This window comes from Syngnathus acus, chromosome 8 (assembly GCF_901709675.1).
Source record: "Syngnathus acus chromosome 8, fSynAcu1.2, whole genome shotgun sequence".
NCBI lineage: Eukaryota > Metazoa > Chordata > Actinopteri > Syngnathiformes > Syngnathidae > Syngnathus > Syngnathus acus.
The window spans coordinates 7,385,238-7,407,449 of NC_051093.1; the positions used below are offsets into that span (position 1 = coordinate 7,385,238).

Here is a 22,212-nt window from a genome sequence, read left to right on the forward strand (position 1 = left end):
TAATTTCAGCAATAGTATACCAAAATACAGGCTTTTATTTTGGTATACTGTTCTCAATGATTCAGCGGAAGTAGCCGGAAACGGAACGTATCCGTGGCGGTGTCTCCCTATAACCACTCCGGAACGAAACCGTCACCTGAGCTGAGTGTCCGTTTGCTGTCATTCTTCGGAGGGAAGCCTGCTGGTGCGATCGTGGCATCAGTCGAGTGGAGCAGCGGCAAGCGCTGTCCGTATGTAAATGAACCACTGCAGCCAAGTGTGTGCGTGTGTTTTTTTCCACTTGAGGATCTTCGTGGATGAAGTGACTGTCCAGCCAAGCACTTCGGCGTGCTGAAATTCAAGATTAGTGCGGATAGAGATTCAAAAAAAGGAGCATTTCAACGCGGTGAGTGATCAGCGAGTTTCATTTATCGGTCTGATCATCTGTGCTGGTTAAGAGCTCCGATCATTTGTAAACTATTCCATTCATTTTGACATGAATACATTTGTGCAGATACTTAGGACAGCTTGAAATAAGTAATAAGTGGATGTCATAATTGCATTATTTACACTCATCGCTCCATATGATTGAATGGCCATAATACTGCGGATGCATGGAAAGAGGATGTCACTGATGTCATTTCTTGAAGATGAAACTTGCTCACAGAGGCATCAAAGACCTTATGGGGATTCGAGCTTGTCCAGCCGTCTGATCAACATTGGCGCCTATCCCACATTGAGAAACTCACTCACTCACTCACTCACTCACTCACTCACTCACTCACTCACTCACAAACACCTCCAGGCTCAGTTACGTGTCTTTAAATGGATGTGGAGCGTTTGGCTGCCTCCCACACTTGATTATTTTTCTAGTTTTAAACCACTGCGAGGAAGCAGTAGCAGAGTGGCATCGCATCTTTAGATACTGGGTGCATGTTTTGAAATCACAGGGATTTCACACATTATATATGAGTAGTGTGTAACCCGCTTACCTTTTTTTTTTTGATAAGAGAAATGCCATTTCTGAATTCCACTTAATAGATATTTAACCTAAGCTTCTGCACCTCAGGAGATTGTCATCGCCTGGACTTGAGCACACTCCACTGGCCTTGAAGGTAAACACACTGAATTGGAGCAGCAGCTGAAGCACAGCTCAACAAGGTGAGAAGAGAACCTATTTTTCGGATGTAATTCAATTCAGTTGCAATTCTGTTTTCTTGTAATCTGTCAAAATTAGTATGTGAAGGCATAATTTTAATCAACCCACCAATTTGCACTTGGTCTGGCAGGGCGACTTAAAAAACTCTCATTTATTTCCATTAAAATTTTGGTTTAGTGTTACGCTGAAATAATTGCTTTCCTCTGATTAGTAGATGTGAAATGTTTTTATCCAAAATTGATAATTCCATTAACATTGACTAAAGCCCCAGCTCAGTGATCAATAGGTGGTGTTATTTGTGTGTTTTAAAATAGGGGTTGATTTAATTTTCAAGTTGAGTTTTATGTGTTGATGTTAGGTGATTTTATACCATTGAAAATTTTAATCTTCCTTATATTGAGTTATATGATGAGTAAGGGACACTATAGAGATTACTGGTTGTGTGCAGCACTTCACATCGAGACAAAAACAGCTGACTGTCAACGATCCAATCTCAAATACTTGCTTCGGGTAATTGCGTTACTAAGCTTTGCTAGCAAAAACCTCCTTTATGGCTGTTTTGAGTGCCATCGGTGATAACAATCTCGCCTGTAACCATCTGTCGTACATCTACACAAACCTTCTGCCCGAGTCGCTCAGGAATCTCAAATCATGCAGCCAGCTGCTGTACATCTAACAAAAGAGGCAGGTCTTCCTCTTCCTGGCAATTATTTGGTAATGTTCAAGCTCACAAGCACCACTTTGGGATATTTACTGCACGGTCTCACAAAGGGCAAGAGCCCAAAAAATGTCGTCACCAGCTATTCGGTATCATTGAAACCAACTCCTTCCTAACGCACTTGAAATGAAATATTTCTTCTTCTACTTTTTTCATCATTATTTTTTTTTTTCCATCGTCTTCTATTTATGCTAATTTTATACACTGAAAAAAAAGTCATTACATTTCATGATAAATATTTCATTCCTATCATCGTTATTCAATGAGTATGAAATACTGGTCCGTTTTAAACTCCTTGTTGGCCGAGTCTTCTCTGTATACTCCACAATTATTATTTTTTGGAGGAGAGACTTTATGTATGAGCTGAACATCCATCAGTCATGTTTTCGTCCCACTTTCCCGTTCTTACAATGCCCTGGTGCTCTTGTTACTTCTCCGCTGTCTCGCTCTTGCTTTATATAATTTCCACGTCTTATTTTCACTCCGTCTCTGCAAAGAAATATTACCTTAATCCCCTTCACAAGGTGGTGCTCTCGGCCCACCCCAGTCACCTCCATCTGACCTTCTCACCGTGCATCGATTGTGCCCTTGCTAAATTATTCATGTGCAATGTGAATTATAATCCAGCCAGCCTCTTCCTCTTCAGCTTCTTTTTTCTGCTCTTGTTTTCGTCATGATTTTGCCCTCATAAAATCTTGATTTGATGAGGCTCTATTTTTAGTTATTTATCTTCTTGCCCTCCCTTCCAAAAAGCCTCTGAGGACGGGAAAACGTAACAGCCGAACATCAAAATCGACTGCTGTGGATGGCGAAACGATTGGACTGGCGGAGAGGGAGAAGCGAGGGCAATATAAGAGGCAAAAAGTTGGACTTCAAAATGTTTTGGGGGATTATAAAGAAGTACCCTCTGGTGTTCCATATTGACTTGATCCGTTTTCTGCTTTGACATGTCCACGCAGGTTTTTGGCATCCTGCCGCCTCCTTACTGACCATGCGGAGTGTGTGTGTGACGTTCCTGGCGGCGGCGCTCGCCTCCCTCAGCTCGGGAGACACTGACGCACACAGAGCGAAACACGACACCAACTTTGAGCTCTGTATCCTTCTTTGCATGCGTTGCCTGTTTTCCAAAGGTCGCAAAGTATTTGGTTTGATTTGACCCCAGGTGTTTTTCCCCCCTCTTCCTGAACTTCCCTCACTAGATAAGCGCTTGTTTGAGACAAAAAGAAAAGATCAGCTCAACGCACTCAAGAATCTGGTGGAATTGAATGATATTAACCAGCAATATAAGATAATCGACATCATGCTGAAAGGCCTTTTTAAGGTAATGTGTGACATATTGGAAGTACTCGCACTAACTCGCGTTAACTGAACTTGAGTCAGAAAACTTTACCATATAAATGAAACTATGACCTTCTATCTTAATGACATGATTTCTCTTTCTGAATTAATTGGGAAAAGAAGTTGTTCCTCAGCATTTGCTACTTTAAATTGGACACTGACCCAACCACTCGGACATGTGAAAAACTGTTACCTTGCTAACCTTGTCCAAACGGAATCAAAGACCGCTAATCCCAATATTACATTCTTCAGCAATGTCAACAAAAAATGTCATCGTAATGTTATATTCTTTCTCAGGTTTTGGAAGACTCCAGAGAAATCCTGGTCTCAGCCAACATGCAGCCCAACGACCCGTTCCCTCTGGATGATAAAATCAAAGAAGGTTTGACGCTTTGTTTTTTGATCATTTATTCTATTCATTCATATTTATTGATTTCACCGTTTAACTTTCAAGCAGCAGTTAATTCGAAGGACATACGGTTTCTCCAAAAGCAATGCCTCTGTCAGTCTTGCCCTCTTTGCTCCTCCATCAGAGCGAGCGACCGCCAACAGCTCAAATACCACCAATCCCGTTTGATTTATGCTGGCCATCACAGTGTTAGCGTCTTACCGTGCAAAAGTCTGCATTTCACACCCTTTCATCGATCACTTTACTCTGAGCGTTTTGTCAGCGGCTCGGTTATTTCTTCTGATTAACCCGCTTGCAATGACTCTCTCCAGCTTATTCCCACATAGTGGAAAACACAGCATTTTTTGGCGACGTGGCGCTGCGCTTTCCGCGCATTGTTCACCATTATTTTGACCGGAACGCTGACTGGGGTGGACTGCTTCGCTGGGGGCTTCATTTTTGTAACCAGACTGGAGTTTTCACAGGAGGAGCCCATCAACATGTCCTTTCACTGGTAAGATCACCAAATTATTATTAGATATTTATTTTTAATTGCAGCATGAAGTGAGGTTTTGTTTCAAATTTGGCAGAGTTGTCAGTACCCACCCACGACCCTGAAATGAATTAGCTGTATAGAAAATGAATGAATGAATGAGTCTGATAGACCATCTGCATAACGCTAATATATCTTTCTTTTTATTTCTTTTGTTTTAACTATACTTTCCTCTGTACTTTCTTGTTCCTCCCATCTCATAGATGTCGCAGGAACTGGGAATAATCGAAAAATCTCCAGACTTTATCAACCCTTACCGGACAGAAAGAGATGATGTAAGTAAAATGTCAACTACAAATTCTTATTTATACAGTGCGTTTAGATAAGATCGCCCTCTGCTGGAGAGGCCGGCAAATTGCTGTTAAAAAAAATAAAATAAAACGAGAGACCGTCCAATATATACAAATGTATGTTTTTACTTGACTGCTATACACTGGAATTTATCTGAGGCGTCTCATTCTTCCGGCCACAGGTCCTTCACACTGCGGAGGCCTTCCAGAAGATCCTGAGGGAGGAAGAAAAGAGGAGGAGGAAAGAGGAGAAGAGGAAAGAAATCCGAAAAGGCCCTCGCATATCTCGCTCCCGCGGCGAGCTATAGCAACATACCTCAACAAGGCTTAGTGAAGAGGGAGAAACAAGAAGGGAACATGCAATTCAAAAAGGTTTACCTCGCAGACTCTGATTACAGAGTAAGAAAAGTGGCCGTCACGAAAGACGTGTATCGAGGAAGATCATACAAAACATCGACGTGATGTTTAAAAAAAAAAGTTATTGTTGGGGGGGTTCAGAATTGCTGTACTCTTTGACTGATTTATTATGAGATTATCATCAAGCATTTAAGGTTACAATAAGGTTTAAATATGTGTTTTGGAATTAGGTTCGTGTATGTGATTGACTTCAAAGCTTTCCACCAGATTGTGCTGTTTTGTCTAGATTTACTGTCTATTTTAAGTCCGTATGCTTCTGATTGCCAAATATCAATTAGAGCAAACCTCATTGACTATGATTGACCTTTTTCGAATGAACTGACATAAGGGTCTAAAACTTGATGTAAAAATGCATCATACATTTTCGTCTTGTGAGTGAAAACAATAAGGCATTTACTTTCAGTTTGGTTTTACAGGAATCCAATGAAGATACTTTCACTTTTGTTTTACAAGAATCCAATGAGGATACTTTCACTTTTGTTTTACAAGAAACCAATGGCCAAACAATGCCACACACTTTTCTCTGAGTATGCTGTCTGCACAGTATTATTTTTCCATTTTGGATTTATATCATTCTGACTGTTAAAATATGCACACCAGCCACAACATTACTTCCCTGCTAAAAAAAAAAATATGAAAGGGAAAAAAAAACAGCCGAGTGATCAAATGTTCAGGTGTTTGGTTGTTTTGTTGTGCACTTGCTGCTGGACTTGCTGGCGAGAGGACAAAAACACAACAAAAACATGCTGATTATTCATGTATTTATTTTTTCAGCAGGGTGAGGTCCAATGTATACTGTGAAAGGCTAGAACAAGCCTGTGTTTGCAAAAATGTTTCCCCCCCCACCCATTATCTAGCTAAATTAGGTAACCAAAACTACTTTTGTGATAAAATGCACATCTGAATAACTGTAAATGTAAACCTTCAAACTCATGCATTAGATTCGAATCTCCTTAGAATGTGCAAATGTATCTCTGTTTTGCCCGATGAAATCCAGCAGAGGCATATTGTCACCACAGAATGAACAAGCCATTTATTTAGGATGAAATGGAATTAAAAAGTGACAGTTTTAAGTCTAAACTTGTTTGCGTGGGGAACGGTCGATGTGCCTGTTTGTCAGCCAATGTGTGTCGAGGGGTGGACCATGCATTTTTTATTTTTTTTATTTTTTTTTTACCACGACGACGCATTGAAAGAAGTGGGTGATGCGAACAACGTCAGTCTCACTTCAAACGACCTGCAAGCAGTGTTAACTACTGGCATATGTCGACGTAGCAAGACCTGGGTAAAGTATTTGAAACGATTTGTGATGATGTACCTTGATTTTGATAGCTTGCAGCGTCTTTCGACATAATGCTAGTTGCTACGTCCTAAGGTGGCTCGTTTCGCTTTCGGTATTGCCAGCAAAAGTTGCCATTTTAAGTTCGATCATACTTAATTTTGAAGTATTTGGGGATTGCGCAATAATTTTTACAGTGATCCCTCGCCACTTTGCGCTTCACCTTTCACGAATCCGCTACTTTGCGGATTTATATATAACTTTGGACCTTTGAAGAATGTGGTTCACCAAGGACAAGGCGTGGTGCTTGGCTGGTGCACATAGGAAAAAAAACACTAAACTCCAATCATTGTTTCCACAGAGTAGAGAAAAGATTATATATAAAAAAGTTTGGGATTATTTTTATGTGCTCTGTTTGTATATATTATTACTCCAATTAAGTACCTATATGCTAATTTATTCCCAGCCTGTACAATGTTTAATTCTCATTTAATTGTGTGAATATTGCAGTAAACTTCAACCGGGGTCCGGGAGTGACAAGCAAACAGCTTGGAGGAAGCACGCTATGCCTTTTTTCCATGAAGACTTGTGTAAGCAAGACTGTTTTTTTATTTCCCTCAAAAGTGCAGTAATCTCCTATTTCCTGAAATGTATTAAGAAATACTTGAAGAAATCAATTTATAATGTATGTTTTAAGTCTAACATGGGATGGTTAAAACTTTAATTGTAATTATATGATATCTGTACCCTATACTGCTGGATCCAAATTTGTGACAAATTGTGCATGTTGTCACATGCTAACATTTACAATGAGCAGGTTCATTCCAGATATTAATGACTTTTAACACGTTTTGTGCAGCTTTGCCATCACGGAGTGCAGAACGGCACGAGCCAGTTGACATGATGGGCATCACAGAGCTTGAAGAAATCAGGCTGGTTCTGGTTGGGAACACAGGATCTGGCAAGAGCTCATCAGCTAACACCATGTTGGGCCAAAGAAAGTTCCTTGCAAAGTTGAGTGCCAGCTCAGTGACCCGGAAATGCCAGCCTGGGAGCACTGATCGTGCTTTTGATGATGACCAGAAGAGAATGAGGAAGATTACGGTGGTTGACATGCCAGGCTTTGGGGACACTCACCTCAGTGAGGAGGAGATTCATACAGAAATTGCTAATTGTCTGTATTTTACCGCTCCTGGGCCCCATGCTTTTCTCTTGGTGGTGCCCATTGGACGTTACACAGATTACGAGGCCCAGGCTGTCAACCATCTGGCTAAAATATTTGGAGATGACGCTGTCAAATACCACACAATAGTTCTCTTTACCAAGGGAGATGATCTTAAAGGCATGGAGTTTGATGAATACCTAAAAGAGAGTCCTGATGGTCTTAGAGAGCTCATTGACAAATGCGGGGGCAGGTACCACGTGTTTAACAATGAGGAAAACTACGGTAATGGGACTCAGGTTCAAGAACTCATGATGAAGGTCGACAAGATGGTGAAGAAGAGCAAAACAGAGTTTTACACTAACGCTATGTTTAAAGAGGCAGAGGCAGCGATAAGGGAAGAGCAGAAAAGGAAGCAAGAAATGGAATTGGAGACTAACAATGAAGAAAGTCAGCCTGTTCCTCAAAGCATCAGGAAGAGGAAGTTGCATCTGAGGCAACATCAGAAACGCGAGCGTAAGGGATGCGATAGAGCCTCGAGAAGCACGCGAGAGGTTGCTCCCTCTTCAAAGTTGATGCTTATATTGAGGCGCATAGTGGCTGCCGGCGCTGTAGGACTGGCAGTCGGGGTCGCCTTTGGCGTCGCTGTCCCCTTGACAGCTGCCCTCTCGGCACATGTTGCGGGGAGTGCCGTTGGCCTCGTTGCTGCTAAGCTTACCGGAGCGTCTGCCGCCGGAGCTGTGAGCGCCGTAGTTGCCGCAGCCTCGGGAAAGACCGCTTTGGCTATCGGGGCAGCTGCTGGGGGACTTGTCTGCGGTGCAATGGGAATCATGGCTGGCTCCGAAGCAGAGAGTGTGAAAGAGGGAGTTTTGGATACTCTAGTGCAGGTTGGTAGTGTTGGAGGTGTTGCTCTCGCGGCTTCCGTAGTTGTGGGGGCTTCCTTGGGCACAGGGGCGGCTCTGAGTGCTGGGACTGGCGCAGGTGCAGCCAACAGTGGTTTAGCTCCATTGGCAGCGCAAAATTGCCCAACCTCAGCTGGAACTTTGCCTGCAGGAACAGGCGCAGGTGCAGCAAACAGTGGTTTAGCTCCATTGGCAGCGCAAAATTGCCCAACCTCAGCTGGAACTTTGCCTGCAGGAACAGGCGCAGGTGCAGCCAACAGTGGTTTAGCTCCATTGGCAGCGCAAAATTGCCCAACCTCAGCTGGAACTTTGCCTGCAGGAACAGGCACAACTTCTGCGCCCGTAAATACTGTTGCAGATGCAGTGGTTGCGATTGCGAAGGTTGCAGGAGTGTTCTTACCTACCAGTGTTGTAGTGAAAGTGGTTGTAGATAAAACCAAAGACTCACAAAAGTCTACTTATGAGGTGTCATGCCAAAAAGCACCGAATGGCTCTCCACCTGCAGGTGTTTAAAAGGGCATACTGTCTCCCATGTGGTTCTTGCAAAAATAAGTTAGAGTGAGCACCACTCTAACAATGAACACTAAAGCGTTTCTGTGACTGTCTCTAAAATATTGTCAAACTATTGCACAAAAGATGCAGCCAAATTATTTTAAGTCCAGTTTCTTCACAGTACTCTGTACTCTGATAACCCATGATTAAATATGGGGGCATTTATGTTTTTCTCATTGTGCCAGATTGGTTAGGGTTTAAAATAATCCATTTTATATTTTTCTACATTGCTTTTTTGAAATATGAAAATTGCCTTGATTTTAGAAAATGGTGTGTTATAAATGTGGCCAAAAAAATCTGGAGGATGATAAATACCTTTCAGGTATAGCTGGGCTTTATAAAATAATCTGTTATCAAATTATTCATTTTGTTTGTAAAGTAACTAATGAAATTTCTGTATTTTTGTTCTTATTTTCAAGTAGGTTTTGCTTATTACTGTAATCCATCCATTTTCTGGACCGCTTTATCCCCACTTGTTTATTGAAAATATTCATCCCTTTTTTGTGATGGACTGTATGATGCCAAACAAACAAATAAATGCACTTTTCAAGACGTCTAATCCTCTAGTATTCTGTCGATACAAGGGAATCCAAGCTACAACATCTAAGGTTCATGTTGTTTTAAATAATGAAACTTATTAAACTCATCATGTCATCGGTAGGCGGGAGACGGAAATTATTCAGGTGTCCGCTTCTATTTTTAATTTCTATTTATGGGACATAAGCATTTTATCAATGTGTTACATTTGCCAAGTGCGGTTCCCTACTCATCCTCGGGAGGGCGTGTTAGGGGCGGGGTTTGTTGAAATAACGCATGACTTTCTGATGACGTACTATCAGGCCATGAAGAATGCGGTCTTGTCATTGGTCAATCCTGTCTGGTCTGCTGACAACAACACGTTGTTTTGGACCAATCTGAGCCCGTTTTAAACCACCGCGTCTATTTGTGAATGACGTAACGCCAAAACAACATGGCGTCGTCTTCAGGAAATATAATTTTAAATGAGTATAGCCGGGTAGACCGCTGCCTCTTTTGAGGCACTGGTGTTGTCCAACTTTCACTTGTGAATACAATAACTAATTACCAGAGGCCTGCGTACTTAGACATTTGTACCCGACAGTCCTGTTTTATCCGAGGCGACTCGGTGACGGCGGTCAAGGATGGACTGTGGAGAGTACATGCCACCAATGGAGCCTTTAGCGGAATTTGGAAATGGATTAACAGTAGGGGACATCTATGGTGAGTTGTCATGTCACTGAAAACCGTGTTCGTGTTTATTTGGCTTTATTCTTCCAGTTTCCCCTCAGTCTGGTAAGCATTTGCGAGTCTGGAGCAGCGTAAGAAGCTGAGCGCGTCTGTCATTTATTGGAGTCTAATAAATAGAGAAACTGGCTTATTTTTCCTGTCGTTTCTAGCAAGGTAATCAATGAGCTGTTATTCAGTATTGGGCATGTTGTCATTCAAATGCATTGATGATTGAAGATACCCGACCACTTCAATGGATGACAGTGAACCCCCATTTATCATGGCATTAATTCCAGTTCCACGTGCAGTTTTACACTCTCCGCACTCGCGCTTTGAACACATTTAAACGTAATATAAATGTAAACTTAATAAAACACACTTTACGCTATTCCGAGAAATAAAACACTATCCCATCAGATCACTTTGAAGAAAAGAAGACTCACTTTGCACACTTCTGCAAATAAGATCGGTCAGGTTAACTGTAAAACGAATCAAACAAAAAGTAAACATTTTATAATTAAACATCATTATGTTCAAACAACTTTTTTTTTAAATCTCATCAGTGTAATTCAGAGTTAGATAGCCGAACTGAAATCTAACTAATCTAAAATGCACTGATCAAAATCATGTTTTGCTTTGTTTTTCAATAAAGTTTGAGACTTGTTTCGTTGAACCATTTTACACGCATGTATGCGCTTGTCCCGCTCCCTAATTACTCTCTCTGGGACTACAGTTGCATAACCTTCTTTCTTTCTTTTCACCAAGAAGCCCACAACACCGATCCTCATTGTCTGCGGCATCTGCGGCTGGCTTGTTCTGTCTGTCTGCCCAACAATTTCCCCCCTATTGAGGTGCACTCATGCCTGGTTTTGTGTATCTGTCAGCATAAATGTGTTCATCTGCAATACATGAATATCTTTTGCTTGAGTGTCCAAGTTGAATAAATGGTGGCAAACGCTGAATTGTTGGTATGAACGGTTCAATTCTGCTCGGTCGCCATAAAGGCTGTACCCCTTTTCCACTCTGACGAAATACTCTATGCTTATTTATGACAATGACTTGATGTAGTTTTTGGCAGGATTTCAACCATGAGGTCATGTTTGATCCTAAAGGTTACCGTGTGTTCGCACCCCAGACTGCTATGCATTTTTTTCTGTTGTTGTTCCGGGTGGTTTATTTTGGCAGGTTGAACTGCCCGTGATTATTTCCTCATAAGATTTCGTCAGATTCACTATGATAAACACTTCACTGGAGTTTTGAGTTGAAGACTTCAACATATCTGAAGCTGGAGAAAAATAAAACAGTTTGTTATTGACAGTATTGACATTCATACGATTGTTCTTTTAGCCTAAAGGTGCACAAGGATGAACAATTATTTCATTTCCTTGTAGCTGCATTAGAAATAGGGTTACGCAATCGGGCCCACAAGTTGTATCCTGGTATATTTCGGGGGGGTCAATGGAATCAGTTGTTGCGCATCCCAATATTTCCTATATAGTATATTAAAATTCTATTTAAAGCTTCACGAAGCAATTAAGTTTCAACGACATCAGCACCGCAAACTTGACAAGACTGAAATTTCACTTTTACAGCTCTGCTTGTCTTTGTGGGCCATCAGCACATAATTTTTTCAAGGCCAAAAGCAGAAGCTGCGTCTGCATGTACGTGTGCCTCCCTCAAGGTCGATCTGCAACATTGGCTGCTATTTCTCGTCTTATCTTTCTGCCGTAAAAACTGCTTTGACACGCTTCAGGTGTACCGACAGAGACCCTTCATGATTGAGTAATGCTTTTCACTTTTACTCAAGGACATACAAAGTCCTTACCAGTATTACTGTCACAATAGGTAGATTATTTGCAAAGTTTCCTTATGCTAATAGTTTATGGTCAAATACATTTTTATGCATTGTTCATTTGGGCCATCAATTTATGCTAACATCCTGTACATCTTCTATAGATGCAATAAATTATCTTGATGTATACTCAAAATGTTTCTCTTCATATTTCTTCAGAGATGCTCCAGCTTGATCCCGACTTATTTGAGGAGCTGGACACTCTAAGCACCACCCCTCGACCAGCCAATCAAAACCCGGGCTCTGCGCCATCATCAAACCCGGTTGCCTACCACAACTCCGGCGTTGGTCTCTCTGCCCCCCCGACATTGTCGCCCAGGTCTGGCTCCCTCCCCCCAAATATCTCCCCTGCTCAGTCGCCCTCCACAGCCACACCATCTACAGTACAGCATCAGGTGACCCGTACCCCACCGCCCCTTCAGCCGCGGCCTCAGGTGGTCCACCCCATCCAACCCCATCTGGTGGCCCAACCCACCATTCAGGTTTGACAAATTTTCTTCCACTCATGCCAAGTGAAGAATGTCTGTTAGCACATTTTGTTGCTGATAAGATGTAATATTACCTTTTTTTTTTTACAGAAAACTAGTTTATTGATAAACACCTTAAAGAAATGATGTCATTTCATCATTTTTTTTTCTCACCTTATACATTGCAGATGCAAACCCAGCGATTCCCGGTTCACACTTTGGTCCCAACACCCATCCAGACATCTGCGGCCCAAACGGTGATGATTGCCACCACTGGTGGGCAGTCACGTTTCATCCAAAACCCGGTCATCTACCACCAGAGCCCGACTCCTGGTTTCCCAGGTGACAAAGACAATCCTGTCATCATGTTGTTGCAATCTTCTCATTGAGTCAGTTCCAATCTGGCTCTTGACCAATCACCGGTACTCATTTGTCATTTCTCATGTTCTTCCAGTACTTCAACCACAAGTGCAGAGCATTATGACAACACCTCAACTCCAACCGGTGACGATTCAACAGCGCCTTCTGACAAATGGTCAGACCATTCAGACTCTCTCTACAGCGCCCACTACAGTCCACACTATGCCGCAGCAAGTGCAACAGGTACCGACTTTGCTTTTCATGTCATCAGTTGATGATTGAGACACGTCAACTCTTCAAGCTCTGTTTTTAAATTTTGTGGTGGTACTTTTCAACAGGTTCTGGTTCAACAGCCTCAGATTTTGAAGACCGATTCCCTGGTACTATCCACCATGGCAAACCCAGGAGGGATCACCACATTGACCACGCCCCTCCAGAACACAACACTGCAAGTCCCGGTAAAACACCCCAAAGATGAATTTGTGCTTTTACAACACAACCAGAATATCTAAATTAGAACCACCATAGTAGTCAGAATTCGAGTGAATATTAGTACTTGCAATGCCACGAGCAATCGCTTTTGTGTCTGTAGACACTGATGGGCAGCAGCCTCCTGACTTCTGTTCTGGGAGGCGGAGAGAAGCTGACAATCAAACACCTGCAGCCGGGCTCCTCTCACTGCACAAACGGCACCATCTCAGGTATAGACCAAAGCGCTTTGACTGCAGCGGGGCTGTGCCAAGGAGGGGTGGTGAAGGAGGGTGAGAGAAGGACCACCCACAACATCATTGAAAAGAGGTACCGCTCATCCATCAATGACAAGATTGTGGAGCTGAGAGACTTGGTTGTCGGCAATGACGTCAAGGTCAGTGATTTGAGATTTGAATTTTGTTTTTTTTTAACAAATGGGAATTATTAGAGTGTATCGCAAGTGGTCCAGACTGTAAATGTTGGTTGGAGATGAAATCAAATAAGATTTTTTTTTCCCTTTACATTTTTCCTTTCAGATGCATAAGTCGGGAGTGTTGAGTAAAGCCATTGACTACATTAAGTACCTGAAACAGGTCAACCATAAACTCCGACAGGAGAATCTGACTCTTAAGATGGCAAACCAGAAGAACAGTAAGTGTAACACATGGGTAACTTCATATAGCAAATTCATTAATATTAACATCTTTGTTTATCTCAGGGCCAGTGACAATGTCTGAGGATATGGAGCCTAAAGAGGAAATTGCAATTATGTCACCTCCAGCCTCCGACTTGGGCTCAATTTCCCCTCAACAGTTTTCTCCTTACAATGTGGACTCTGAGCCCAGCAGCCCCTTAATGGATCACGATCAGGTAATGTACACGGCGTTTGGGTCCATCGTTTTTTCTTTCTATCATCTATTGTCTATTCAACATTATGTCCATCTTTTATTTTGATCCCAGATGAAGTGTGAGCCAGACTCTCCTAACTTTGTTGGAGTGATGGATGGCTCTCGTCTGCTTCTCTGTGCCCTGACCTTCTTCTGTCTCTCCCTGAACCCGCTGCCCTCTTTGCTGGATTCGGAGATCTCGGAGAGTCTTTCTAGTGGCCACGGACCTTCTAGATCTCTATCCTGGTTCCCGGGCCCCACTCAAGATTTGGGTAATAAAAGCTAGCTTTTGTGATGAAGATGGAATCTGATTGACATTTATCTCCCTGTGTGGGCTCTCTCTTTCTGAATCCTAGCCTCTTGGCTGCGTTGTCTGTTGCCATGGGTGACGGTTTGGATGCTGAGTGGGCTGGGAGCAATTTGGGGTTGCGTACGGGTGCTCTACCTCTGGGAACCTGTCACGCCCCTTCACTCCCCCAAGTCGGTGTCCTTCTGGAGACACCGAAAGCAAGCTGATGTTCACCTCAAGAGAGTGAGTACATTTCCAATGAAGTCCCGTTTTTGTTTTTTATGGTTGTTCTAAGCAGTTAGTACTTTTATGATCTGTTCCAACCTATTTTGCTCTTGCAGTCATCTCTTCGAACTTTCTTTTATTCTCCCCATCTCTCATAGGGAGATTATGCTGCAGCATTGACAAGTTTAGAGACTTCCTTGTCCATCTTGACCAGAGCGTTGCCTTCCACCAAACTGGATCTGGTCTGCTCGTTGACCTGGAATGTGATTCGCTATTGTTTACATCGCCCAACCCCTCTCGGGTGGCTGGTTCACCAAATCAGAGGCAAACACGAGGGGGACGAGGCGAGGACAAGCGCGAAGGATGCCGCCCTGGTATACCATCGTCTGAGCCAGCTGCAACTCACGGGTAAGTGTTGGGATGATCATTCAAAGAAAGGATAATCTCGATAAAAATGAACAATCAATTGTGCACGTTTTGTGATTTGTAGGAAAGCTACCTCAGCGAAGCAGCTGGTGGGCCCTGTCGCTGTCTCTGAGTGCTGTCAACCTCAGCGAGAGCGCCCAAGGAAAGATGGCCCCCGCTCAACTCGCCGAGATCTACGTGACGGCAGCCGCAGCCATGCGCACTGTACCCGCTCTCTACATCACCTGTTTGCCCGTACGTAACCTTATTATTCTCTTTTAAAATCGTATCGATTTCAACTTACACAACTTTTTTTCTTCTTCTCAGGGTTACTTACTGAGCTGTGCCGAGAGCCTTGCAAATCAATGCGAAGCAAAGCACATTCCTGACGGCCTGCGCTGGCTTTTCAACCCATTGGGCAGGAAGTTCTTTTTAAGCTGCGATTGGTCATTGAAGTCGGAGAGCAGCGATGGGGTGTTCACGTCAAAGAGAGACCCAGGTACAAATGACCTTCTAACTTGATTGTTGTGAAAAGCAAAACATGCCGCCATACTTGAAACGGCCCAACTGTAAATGTTTGCCTTCCAGGAGACCCAGTGGCCCAGTTGCACCGCTGTTTCTGCAGGAAGTTGTTGGAGAGAGCCGTTCACACCCTCATCCAACCTCAAAATGACTTTGAAGCGTGCAAACACAAACAAAGCTCTGGGTGTGACAGGAGCCCTGCCAGCACTAATTCACTGGAGTGTGAAACAGTGACATTACTGTTCAGCTATGTACTCGTCTGCTTCCTTTTTGCAGAGAGTTTTCCAGCGCCCTTGAGTTTCTGCAACAGTTGAATAAATGCACAGAGGACTCGCCGTCTGCTCCTCCCTTCTCAACTCCTCCCAGTCACACCATCACATCAGGTGCGGTTATGTTTGACATAGCACACTTCCTTGTTGGGGATATTTTTGAACTGAATTGAACTTCCTTCATGGAGTTCTTAGAGGTTTTTTTTTTTGGGCTATAAAAATTGTGCAATTAATTTAATATTGACACTTCTTTGTTGGAGATATTTTTGAACTGAATCGAACTTCCTCCATGGAGTTCTTAGAGGTTGTTTTTGGCTATAAAAATGGTGCAATTCATTTAGTATTGACATCTAAAATCTTAAGATGGAATCAAAAGAAATATTTGTTTTGTCTGGCAGTGAGAGATCCAGTGAGTCGTTGGTGGGCGTTGGTCCTAAAGGCTACCATCTATTGGCTTCAAGGTGATGATGTCACTGTGAGGTCTCTGTTGGTGGAAGCAGAGCGGATGCCAAGGACACGGCACACTCTTGAGTAAGTGCCGTGTCATTAAGTGCTCCCAGAATGTTCAGATTGCAACCAACTACTTTTGCCCTCTTTTTTTTTTTTTTGGCGAATTGCTGTGTCTGACAGATTAACTTGAACTGTTTCTCTTTCTCCTGTCTGTTCCAGCCACCCTCTGCCCAAGGCTGTGCAGTCACTCTGCAAGTCAGTTCAGATGAGTCTGTCACCTCTAAAGGGAGAAGGAACATCAGCCTGTCTGTCCCGTTGTGACCAAGCCAGCAGCTACCTGCGCTCCAGCATCTCTGTACCGCTTGGGCAGCCCGGCGATGGCTTAAACAAGGTAAAGAACAAATAAATAGCTTTTTTTTTTTTTTTCTTTGGGGTTTCTAGTTAAATTGCTTGATATTTGGTAGGTGGATGTTATAGCGCGATAGAGATGGCAGGAGGTGGCTGTGGTGCATTGTAGTTGCATTGCATGATCTTCAAGCCAAGTGCAATGGACCTGCAGTGCATTACAGAGACCTCCAAGCTCTGCACGCTGCTCCTGCACCGACCACAAAATAAATATATCAAATCATATATGAAACAGTTGCATCATAAATGGTGAAACAGTGAACATGCATGTTGTCATTTTTTATTGATTTAAAATAATAGGGAGTGGAGGACGTTAAATAATGTTCTGAATTTTCTTTATCATCTAAGGCGATGGAGCTCTTGGTATGCGACCTTCTACTGACCTTGAGGACCAGTTTATGGCAGCGAGGAAGCAGCACTAATGGGGAACCGGGCCCAGCATCTGCCTCGCAGTTGGCTGGTTTTCAAAACGACCTCAGTGCGCTCAGAAAGCTCACGCAGTGCTCCAGACAGGCCCAGCATAAGGTGACAAGACGTTCAGAATAATGACATCAATATTGTTTCATGACTTTCTTCGGCTCCAGGTGTATTTAAGCCACGACTCTTTTGCTTGTAGATGTTCCTCCACGAGACCACGGTGAGGCTGATGGCCGGAGCCAGTCCCACAAGGACGCACCAGCTGCTGGATCACAGTCTGCGACGCAGGACCAACGGCCTCCCCAATGCAGGTGAAGAATATCTTTGCCTTTTCGTCTGCTGCGTTTCCCCTCTTGTTAAGATAAAAAAAAAAGGAATGCGATTTATTTTACAAACAACCCAACAAAAGCAATTAACAAAATGCTGATCTCTATTTTGTATTTTAACGTCAGAGGGTGAGAGGGAGCGGGCTCACGCCATTCTGCTGGCCTGCGGCCACCTGCCCATGCCTCTGTTAACCCCGCCCGGGCATCGTGCCCACCTGCTGGCCGAGGCCAAACGCACGCTGGAGCGGGTAGGAGATCGGCGCTCCCTGCAAGATTGTCAACAGATCCTGATGCGCCTGAGCGGTGGCACGACCGTGGTTACATCCTGAACACACACTTCTGTTGATTAACTTAGTCCTACATTTTTAAGCCTGTATCATCATCTCTCCAGTGCTCAGCTTTAGAACAATCTCGCCACCTTTTGGTCATTCACAAAGTTGGCTCACTGCCTCATATTTAAAATTGCGCAACCGGAATATCAGGTGTAATGGGGCTTCCAAAGAAAAAGGGACCTGTTTATAAATAACTTCAAATTGGTGCATTGGCAGTGGTGCAATGCCACTTTGCAATTTCTAAAACTGTTTGCCAGCTTCCATTCTAAGGGCTGTCAAATGCATACACATGAAGACAGACTGGTTTATGCTGAATTTTAAGTCGTGTCGCTTTATATCTACCTCAATAACAGTGCGTTTATACTGTGGGGAAAAAAAGAAAATACCCCAACACAAGGTCGGTTATTCTGAATTGGAAGTACCGTATTTTCCGCCCTAAAAGGCGCACCGGGTTATAAGGCGCACCTTCAATGAACGGCCCATTTTAAAACTTTGTCCATATATAAGGCGCACCGGCTTATAAGGCGCATAAAATAGAAGCTATACTGCATCAAACTGAGGTTGACTAGGGTTGCGGTATGCATCCACTAGCCAATAACCAACGAGCCCTCTATAAACAATCGCGTTTCTCAAACGATCTCCTATAAAATGATCGGAACTGACTAAAGTTCGATCTAACGCATTGGTACTACTTACCTACGTTTCCCTTCCATATCGATCCGTAGATTTACTCGAAACATTAACAGAGCAGCCTATTTTGACAGGAAATAGCCTCGCGGGTACAACAGCTATTCGGTGACGCCCCCTGACTACAGTTGCCGTAATGCTGGGAAGCGATGCGACCTTGTAATTTATTAGTCGTACTAAAACGTACTGAAACATTTTGGCAGAGCACTGTGTACAACCAGTATGGATCAACAAATTCATCAGTTGATCCATATATAAGGCGCACTGGCCTATAAGGCGCACTGTCGGCTTTTGAGAAAATTTTAGGTTTTTAGGTGCGCCTTTTAGGGCGGAAAATACGGTAAGAGTGTGCAGCTTTCAGTACATCACGCAAAGGTGTCGCGACTACAGAGGGCAAGTTGCTGGGAATGCAGGATGTTGATACATGCATATTGTAGTGCATGTATGATTATTAAATATGAACAGCTTGTATTTCGGTTGTAAATACAAATAGACTAACTTTTAAAAGTAGATTTAAACGTAAAACCCTCGTTGAAGAAGACATTATTGACAATCGCTACTGTCTGGTTGGTTTTAATGGCTGGATCAGAGGAGCAGTTATGGCTGCCTTGCCCCAAATGTCAAAATATTTTACTGAGTTAAGTTCAGATGGTAATTACGTTGGAGTATAAAAAATGCAAACCTTTGTTTAATGTAAATTATGTGCTTGTGCAACAATGTTTTATCTTGTCTGATGTCTCTTTTATTATTTTTTTAGGCAAAACATTATTTTAAACAGAACTATTTTGCTAAATCACGTACATTTTAAAATCATGTTAGAAATTGTTTAAAGCTGTTTGCTTTTTAATTTGTAGTTTTTGCCTTGCACAAGGTGCTTCTGTCATTCCTGCTTTTGTGTCTTATTTAATTATATCCTTTTTAAGAATAATCCTTTGCTGGAGGGGAGGAAAGTCACAATTTGTGTGTATTATATTTTAATGTGAGGAATTTAAAACATAGAACAAGCATTTTAGATTCGTGTAAAAGCTTACTGTTTTTTTTTTTTTTTTTTTAGAGTAGAGAAGCAAATTTCCAGAAAATTCTCTTACAGGTCAAACCGAGCAGATCATTCTCTTTCTTGGCTGCACAAAGAACAGCAATGCCATGGATAGGGTGGGTTTATTACAGCTTTTCTGATGTTATGTTACATCTTTTTTTGTCAATATCCTTTTTACTTTCCAAATTTCAGTCTTGTTCACTATTTTGATCTTGGTGTTTTTATAATAAAAAATGTGATGGAGGTGGAAGTTCTTGTTTGTTCCTACCCTGCAAAAGATATATATAGCCGGCTTAAAACAGAAGATTAATGACACTATTTTGGTCGCCATTAGTAGTCAACATTTGATTCCCTCCTACTTATCTGTGTTGCATATATGGAGAAATATAGCATTGTTATATTTCTTCCTATTATGTAATTGGAGTACTTTTTCCACAATTAGCTGTTCCATCACAATTCAGATATAATAATAAAAATAATAATAGATATCTGATCAATGAATTAGACCAATAAATTTCCTGGTTCAATTGGAATTAGTATGCATTGCATTTTTTTTGTACGTATTTACTATCTACATTTTATTTCTTTTTTTTTTTTGGTACGTATTTACAGTTGCAGGAACAAATCTTTCTTCGCATGTTTTCAGTCGGACATAATTAGCGAGCTCGCAGTCACGCCGTCAGCACCGGAAGTCATCAGACAGCCCACTCACATGCGCATGGAAAGTAAGCATACACAACAATGAAAAACAGAAAAAAGAACAGTAATGTCCCCAACAAGGCGAAATTCAAGCCTGGATCTAAGAAGAGGGAAAATAAATGCGTCGTAATGTTTGACGACAAAGAGAGGGCGTAAGTGTACCCTATTATTTATCCTTTTGCTAGTGCCACAGCATCACTAGTTGTGTGTTTGCATGTACACGCTATAAATTCTGAACCTTTATGAATGTTTTATATTATTTCATTATTATTTGAAAACGTAAAACAACTCGAGTATGGTGAATGTACATCACTGTAAATTGTGACAACAAAACAAACATCTTCTAAGAACGTATCTCTTAGTGTCAAATTAAAGCCAGCATTATTAATTATTATTATTATAATACACTTTATTTGAAACGCACTTTACCTTACATAGAAATCTCAAAGTGCTCTTATATTGGATTTGTAAAGTGTACTCATTGTGTTGATACATCTTCCTTCCTGTCAGGGAATATCTCACTGGTTTCCATAAGCGGAAGGTGGAAAGGAGGAAAGTAGCTGTAGCAGAAATACGCAAGAAGATCAAGGATGAACAAAACCGAGTCAGACAAGAGGTAGGTGCCAAGCAAAAGGCCATATTATTGTTGACAACTATTTTGACTCAGACAAAATGGTGTTACTTTTATAACTGTCTTTCAGAGGCATAAGGAATATATAAAAATGCTGAAGGAGCGACAAGAAGCGCTCGGTGAGTCAGAAGCGGACATGCATTTTTCACAATTTGTTTAACGTGATGTTTATTGTAGAGGAAAGCGAAGATGATCTGGAAGATGTGATCACCAATACAACAGAGTCTGTTCAGTTTGATCATCCGAACCACACAGTCACAGTGACTACCATCAGTGATCTGGACCTCACCAACAATCACCTGCTTGAACGAGTAACAAATAAGGTCAACACACCGACTTGCATCAAGTCTGTTTGACTGACAGCCATAACATTTAAATGAAGTCTTTTGTTTTCTTCTTAGGTCAATGGGGAACCTAAAGAAAATGATCATGGGGAGCAAGAGGAGAAACTGATGACAATGCCAAAAAAGGCTGGCAATCCAATCTTGAACAAAAAGTAGACTTCTACTCATTATATACTCTAATCTGTATATTTAAATCATTCTAAGCACTTTTGTCCATCCGTCCCCCGACTATGCAGGATCCGCTCGCTGACATCCTCACTCAACGCCTTCACCTGCAAAAAGAGAAAACGAAAGCAGGGAGGACGAGGAGGACGAGGCCAGCAGACGGACAAGACTGACAAGAGAGTCACAGAAAGCAAAATCAGTGCCAAGAAGACCAGCAAGTGGCAGAGACGACGCATGACTGGAAAGAAGCACGGTCAACAGGATTGAAAGATCGGATATTGACATGGTGTTATTTTTATACACTCAATGTAATGTAGTTTGATTAAAGCTTAATATTTCCGCTAACCCCAAACATTGTCACACTTTCTATCTTGGTTCAGTGTTTACACCCGAACTAGATCTCTATTTACCTCAATATAATCTATTTTTATTCCGAACATTTGTCTGCCAGTGAGTTTAATGTATATATATTCAGCCCCCCTCCTTTCTCGTGTTTATTTATTTACGCTAACCCGAGCCTACGCGTGGCACCTGCCACCAGCACAGACGTTTCACTTTGCTTTCTAAAGCCGTGATATTTAATACAAGGGGCTTTTGCAGGCTGCGGGGTCCGACCCCTGAGTCTCTTAACCTCGCTACTGAAGAGCCGCCAGCTCTTGTCGTGGATGCTTCTGTTTCACTCATTGTCTCCTCAGCCAATAGGAAGGATGTGCTGCTGGGGACTATAGAGACCATGAGGATGAGCCATGTGCTTGCTGGGGGGTCAATGGGCACTTGTGGTCAGGCAACAAGACGCTACTCTTGTTAGGTAAGGCTCATTGTTTTCTTGTAAATGCTTTTGCAAATGTTCTTTGCTGTTTCTTATATCTGGATTTTATATCTGCGATGTAGTGGCCTTGCAGCTACTTGGTGGCAGTGCTGCTTTGAGAGCAGTCTTGGCTGGATTGTGTTTCACTTTTACTCTCGGTGGTTGGTTATCACCAAATGGTTA

General features: G+C 42.3%; 4 protein-coding genes and 1 long non-coding RNA gene across 10 annotated transcripts in view; 4 read left to right on the forward strand and 1 right to left on the reverse strand.

Annotated features, from left to right (window-relative positions):
- LOC119125596 overlaps positions 1-8,521 on the reverse strand; it is a 14,377-nt gene extending 5,856 nt beyond the window's left edge. The window contains exons 1-2 of the long non-coding RNA XR_005098503.1: positions 8,444-8,521; positions 5,941-5,951 (exon numbers count right to left, since the gene is read on the reverse strand). This is a non-coding gene — a long non-coding RNA (uncharacterized LOC119125596). The remainder of the gene's footprint in view (positions 1-5,940; positions 5,952-8,443) is intronic.
- On the forward strand, positions 110-4,902 carry LOC119125593 (coiled-coil domain-containing protein 134-like). Of its 3 annotated transcripts, none has more exons than XM_037256220.1 (8): positions 110-385; positions 1,049-1,140; positions 2,816-2,950; positions 3,056-3,177; positions 3,492-3,576; positions 3,915-4,096; positions 4,339-4,410; positions 4,608-4,902. In XM_037256220.1, exons 3-8 carry the CDS (start codon positions 2,848-2,850, stop codon positions 4,731-4,733), a joined length of 690 nt encoding a protein of 229 aa, XP_037112115.1. In that variant the 5' UTR covers positions 110-385; positions 1,049-1,140; positions 2,816-2,847; the 3' UTR covers positions 4,734-4,902. The 3 variants fall into 3 exon arrangements, with proteins under 3 accessions (XP_037112115.1, XP_037112114.1, XP_037112116.1); XM_037256221.1 differs by lacking the exon at positions 110-385 and adding an exon at positions 856-954; XM_037256219.1 differs by lacking the exon at positions 110-385 and having other exon boundaries at positions 849-1,140.
- On the forward strand, positions 5,976-9,296 carry LOC119125590 (GTPase IMAP family member 7-like). 4 transcript variants are annotated; one of them, XM_037256212.1, is made up of 5 exons: positions 5,976-6,127; positions 6,632-6,711; positions 6,981-8,279; positions 8,505-8,663; positions 8,761-9,296. In XM_037256212.1, exons 2-5 carry the CDS (start codon positions 6,687-6,689, stop codon positions 8,763-8,765), a joined length of 1,488 nt encoding a protein of 495 aa, XP_037112107.1. In that variant the 5' UTR covers positions 5,976-6,127; positions 6,632-6,686; the 3' UTR covers positions 8,766-9,296. The 4 variants fall into 4 exon arrangements, with proteins under 4 accessions (XP_037112107.1, XP_037112108.1, XP_037112109.1 ...); XM_037256213.1 differs by having other exon boundaries at positions 6,981-8,270; positions 8,526-8,666; positions 8,764-9,296; XM_037256214.1 differs by having other exon boundaries at positions 6,981-8,261; positions 8,517-8,666; positions 8,764-9,296.
- A 360-nt stretch (positions 9,297-9,656) lies between these two features.
- srebf2 (sterol regulatory element binding transcription factor 2) lies at positions 9,657-18,074 on the forward strand. The gene is made up of 20 exons (XM_037256205.1): positions 9,657-9,976; positions 11,994-12,316; positions 12,490-12,643; positions 12,756-12,904; positions 13,000-13,119; positions 13,254-13,526; positions 13,669-13,783; positions 13,851-14,002; positions 14,093-14,291; positions 14,376-14,551; positions 14,692-14,941; positions 15,024-15,193; positions 15,266-15,437; positions 15,527-15,644; positions 15,737-15,843; positions 16,128-16,260; positions 16,399-16,570; positions 16,933-17,109; positions 17,201-17,312; positions 17,454-18,074. Exons 1-20 carry the CDS (start codon positions 9,898-9,900, stop codon positions 17,654-17,656), a joined length of 3,354 nt encoding a protein of 1,117 aa, XP_037112100.1. The 5' UTR covers positions 9,657-9,897; the 3' UTR covers positions 17,657-18,074.
- A 1,968-nt stretch (positions 18,075-20,042) lies between these two features.
- On the forward strand, positions 20,043-21,568 carry nol12 (nucleolar protein 12). The gene is made up of 6 exons (XM_037256217.1): positions 20,043-20,233; positions 20,592-20,697; positions 20,783-20,831; positions 20,890-21,035; positions 21,114-21,208; positions 21,293-21,568. The coding sequence occupies exons 1-6, from the start codon at positions 20,124-20,126 to the stop codon at positions 21,486-21,488; spliced, it is 702 nt and encodes a 233-aa protein (XP_037112112.1). The 5' UTR covers positions 20,043-20,123; the 3' UTR covers positions 21,489-21,568.
- Positions 21,569-22,212: the final 644 nt, after the last annotated feature.